The following is a 4752-nucleotide window of genomic DNA, read 5'->3' as shown; positions in this document are numbered from 1 at the left end:
TTCATACGTATATACTTATTATCTTGTCTAATTTATTTTTCATGCTGTGTTGATCTCATTACATTTACTTTTTCGAAATCGTTTCGTCCTTGCATTATTCATCTGAGTTACAGGGTAAGATTGTTTTTGTAATGCTGCTGATTGTGTGTATGGTGTGGGAGGGGTGGAGTGTGTGTGTGTCACTGTTGTTTTCCTCCATCCCTCCCTTGTGTGCTAGGCGGCTGTACTCACCGTCATCGTCTTCGCCGCCGTTGGTGTTCGTGGTGGAGCAGAACATAGAAGATCATGGGGAAGACATGCAGTTCAGGCTCCATGGCGGCGTGTTTCTTCCCTGTGTCTCCAATGGTGAGTCCTTTCCCTTCTGAGCTCTGTTTCCGGCAGGCTTTTGATGTCGTTCGTACCGTCCCGGAAAAGGTGGCGGTTTCCAGGGTCCTAATATGGTGGGTGGAACATTGACCTCAGCCTGGCTGTAGGCGGCTACTGCGGTGGTAGCCGTTGTTTCCGTCCTGGTGGTCAGTGTGGTACATTGGCTGTCTTTCAGATAAATTTCCTCCATGGTCATAATTTGGCGGTAGTTACCGCCAGCCTGTTGGCGGTATTACCGCTACTTTAACACCAGCCGCCAGGGTTGTAATGAAGGCAAAGCACATGCATCACATTACATATTGTAGCCTACAACCAATTACCATTGGTTGTCTATGTACAGAGCTGAGGGGCATTGTGAGTCATTACCTGGCTGCAGAAGAACAGTCCAACAAGGCCAGATGTGGCCAGAGATCACTTTGCAAACAAAGAAAGAGCTCAATAAGTGATAAACCTACACAAACAACATGCATTCACACCTTCTGCTGTCATGCAATAACATGTGACCACACATGAAACACACTTATGGTAATAGTTGCCTGTGGATGGCTGTCATGACACCTCACCTATTCATGTGCATCCAACACAACATGGGTCAGGGAACACCCAATACACACTCACCACATTGTCTCAGGACTCCAAACTTGTCACCTGACATAGATACACACCCATGAACTCAACAATTATTGCACACTGTCAGCCCCTTCATGGCTTTAAGGACAGAATCTGACAAACTGGGTCTAAGCCTACGATGACAAAAGCTAAGATGTGTAGAGGTACAGAGAAAATTGTGCACATGGGGCACTTACTTGCTCCTCTGGTGCACCACAGATCTGTTCATACAGGGGTAGGACCTCAACTACCAGCTTCTCAAGTTCTTCAGGTGAGAAGGCAGGAGCCCTATCACCTGTTTGACAACGCAAGGTGGCGGTCACGTCTGCCATGTACGCAACCATCACCACCAGTGGACACTGCCTTTGGCCCAAGATCGCCACAGGCAGCAATGTTATCTAATGGCAAAGTCCGCTGCGGTAGCATCCGCCTACTGCCATGATGACTTCCACCTGCGGTCACAGGCGGTCCCTAATGTCCCGGGGAAAGGGTAAGGCAGTCGCCATTTTAGAGGCATACAATGTAATGAAACACAATTTTAGATGTGTCACAAGTTTGAAAAGTGCTGTCCTAGCGAATCTTGAGTGTTGGTCCTGTCCTGTCTTGTAGATCAATTGTTTAAGTGTACATATTGGTATGTGGTCCAGCATACATTACAACATAAATGGCGGGAGAGCCACCACCCTCTCCCCCACGGGCATTCCAGGTTTTGGGGGATTGAATCACAGTCCGAGTTGCAAGTTAGATGCACATATTTTTGCTAAAAGATGATGTCTACACATATATTAAAAAGCAAGGGGCTAACGTGTTATAATAATGTTAAAATGTCAGTCTTGATGAGTGTTGTGTATCATGTTTTCAATGACTCACACAACATGTCACAGTTTGTATATAACATGTATTATGTAATATGCAAGGTACGCAATGAAAGATGGCCACAACCTCCTTTTTCCCCACACAGTTACCATGGAAGGAGAAGGCTCAGATACCCTCCTGTGTACCGTACACTAGCAGAGTTGCATGCCAGGGAGGACAAACACATCATCCAGATTTACCATTGGATAGGCAGACAATAGTGGATCTCTGTCGTCATCTGGAGCCAGATCTGATGCCAGCCATCCGTCATCCACATAGCATACTACCCATTGCACAAGTCATGTCGGTGTTGCACTCTCTGGTCACAGGGTCCTTCCAAAATACATAGGCCCTAACTGCTGGGATGTTCCAGCCTATGTTCAGTCTGGTCCTGAAGGGTGTTCTCTCAGCAATGTTGAAACACCTGGACAGCTACATCTGGTTTCCTCAACGTAAGGATTTTGCCCATGTGAAGGCAGAGTTCCATGATTTGGTACTCACCCCACATGTTGTCAGAGCCATTACTGGTACCCATTTAGCCTTGATTCCACTGCATGACAATGAAGAGGGCTATAGTAACAGGGAGAACTACCATTCCATCAATGTTCAAGTAGTTTGTCTGGTGGACTGCTACATTTCCCAAGTTTGTGCCCGGTATCCTGGTTCAGTCCATGATGCCTTCATCATGCGGAACAGCACGATTCCAAAGCTGATGACACGACTGTACCCAAAGAGGGCCTGGCTGGTTGGTAAGTAACATATGTCATGTGTGTTTTTATGCTGTGTCTGCTGCAAGGAGACAATGCTTTGGACTAATGGTTGCACACATGTCACATTCTCTTATAGGGATTCTGTATACCCAAACTGTTCCTGGTTGTTGAAACCAGTGAGGAACCCAACTACGCCAGGGGAAGACCATTTCAACGAGGCACGTGGAAGAACAGGTGTGTCATGGAGCAGTCTTTTGGGCTCCTGAAAGCAAGATTCCGGGCCATTGACAAGACTGGTGGAGCCCTCCTCTACTCACCCATGAAACTGTGCAAGTTCATTGTGGCCTGCTGCATGCCCCACAACCTTGCCCTGAGGAGAAACATCCCATACATCTCTGATGAGGGGGAGCTAGCAGTGCCACCGGGTGAGCCTCCTGAAATGCCCAGTGAGGATGACAGGTATGAGGATGGAGGTGAAGACATGCGGGCTGATCTCATCAATCAGTACTTCACTTAAGTGTAAGTATGTGATGTTATGTGATTAGTGTGACTGCATGGGGTACTCCAGGGGTCAGTAGTTGTTGAGAAGAGTGTCTTTGTCACCATGAGACAGGGCATCTCATGCTACGCATCATACAGCCCCGATTTGCTGGCTACATGAGGCTTGAAAATGTGACTCCCTTGAGGGTCTCCTTTGTTTGGTGCAGTCACATTGCACTGTTAGTGAAATAACTGAAGTTTGAAATGAGGTTTGTGTCTTATATATGCCTTTAGCTGCCTAAACTCCATGTGTGTCACTAATCCCTTCCAAGTCTCCTCACCATGCCATCCTCATGTGGGCATTACAGAGTTGTGTCATTGGCAGGTGGCTGTTGCTGGCCTGACATGTGAAGTGGTCGTAGATTGATACAGGTAATGCTTGTCGCAGATGCTTACTCATTGTTGTGGTGAGGGTCTGGGCTTAGGCCCTGTTGTACTGCCCTCTGTCTGTGCCATGGAGAATGTTAAGTTGGCAGGCCTGGTTTTGATATGTCACAAGGGTCAAACTGGAAACAATATCCCATACTATCTTTGCCTAATCTGCAGGATAAGGTCTTACAGGCCCTTTCAGGTGTGGTCTGGTGCATGTTAGTAATAAGTTATCTAGCCTGACTCAATATAGCTGAACGTTCTTGGCTATGACTGTGCAGACATTCTTAACACCTTATTTGCAATACAGTACAATAAAATGTTAGATGTAACCACACACCTGTGATATTGTGTTGTTAGTCACCCTCAGCATGACACTACCTGAGACATTTCCCTCCATCCATTGTCTCATAATGTCTAAAGCATGTACATCACATGTAATTAGCATTGAACATCCCAGAAAAAACACAAAAGTGAGGTAGTAGACAGTTTTTTAGTGATAGGTATGTTTATTTACGTTTGAACAAAATTGAATAGTGATATTGGATAAAAAACAATACTTCAGGTGAAGGGATCAGTCATGGTGGATGCAATCAATAGAGTAGAGGCCACAACACTTGGGGTCCACAGTCTAGTGTCCTACTAGCATGGAATGTGGTAAGTGGTTAAGGAACAGTCAACAGGGTGAGCCCATGGCACACAAAGGAGCGACATCAGGAGGTGGTCACTTGCTGGCAGTGGTTGGTGTCTTGCCACCTGCACCTCCTGGTGGCTTCGCTGGATGTCCCCGCTTGCGGTAGGCTCAGTAACTACAGAGGCAGGGGTGTCTGAGGCTGGTTCTTCCCCTGGCATGGCCTCCTTTCCAGTGGGTGGCATTAATAAAGGACTTGGTGTGGATGTGTCAAAGGAAGGAGTGTGATGTTGTTGACTATCCCTGCTCATGGTACTATTAATGTCCCTCAGCACCCCTGTTAGGGAGGCCATTTTGGAATTGTGGCCACTGTTCCCGCATCACACTGTGAAAATCTCTGTAGCTCCTTGATTTCCCTGAGTTTGTTCAGTACCTGGCCCATCACGCCTTGGGAAGGTTGGTAAGCTCCCAAGACCAGGTTGATGGTATCCTGGACGGGGCATCACCAGCAACCTCTTTAAACTTAGCCACACCATTCGTCCCAAGCACCTTACTCCCACGTGCCTGCGACCTTGGTGCAGCCTGCCCCCTTCCACTGGTTCCAGGTCCATCATTATCAGGGTTGGCAGGTTGTGACTCAGGAACCTGGACTGGGGGCACAAGATGTAGGAG

General features: G+C 47.3%; 1 protein-coding gene across 1 annotated transcript; it reads left to right on the top strand.

The window, feature by feature from the left end:
• The first annotated feature begins 2194 nt into the window (after positions 1-2194).
• LOC138249513 (putative nuclease HARBI1) lies at positions 2195-3057 on the top strand. Its single transcript, XM_069203469.1, has 2 exons — positions 2195-2575; positions 2677-3057. Exons 1-2 carry the CDS (start codon positions 2195-2197, stop codon positions 3055-3057), a joined length of 762 nt encoding a protein of 253 aa, XP_069059570.1.
• Positions 3058-4752: the final 1695 nt, after the last annotated feature.

Source organism: Pleurodeles waltl, chromosome 8 (genome assembly GCF_031143425.1).
Source record: "Pleurodeles waltl isolate 20211129_DDA chromosome 8, aPleWal1.hap1.20221129, whole genome shotgun sequence".
Lineage (NCBI taxonomy): Eukaryota > Metazoa > Chordata > Amphibia > Caudata > Salamandridae > Pleurodeles > Pleurodeles waltl.
Note: the sequence above shows the minus strand (reverse complement) of the source record. Positions and strands in the feature narration are given on the sequence as shown.

Bases quoted from the DNA above. Each gene is read 5' to 3' on its own strand.
- LOC138249513 (XM_069203469.1), top strand. From the start codon at position 2,195: ATGTTCCAGCCTATGTTCAGTCTGGTCCTGAAGGGTGTTCTCTCAGCA. The intron at 2,576-2,676 runs GTTGGTAAGTAA...ATTCTCTTATAG, and splicing joins ACCCAAAGAGGGCCTGGCTG to GGATTCTGTATACCCAAACT.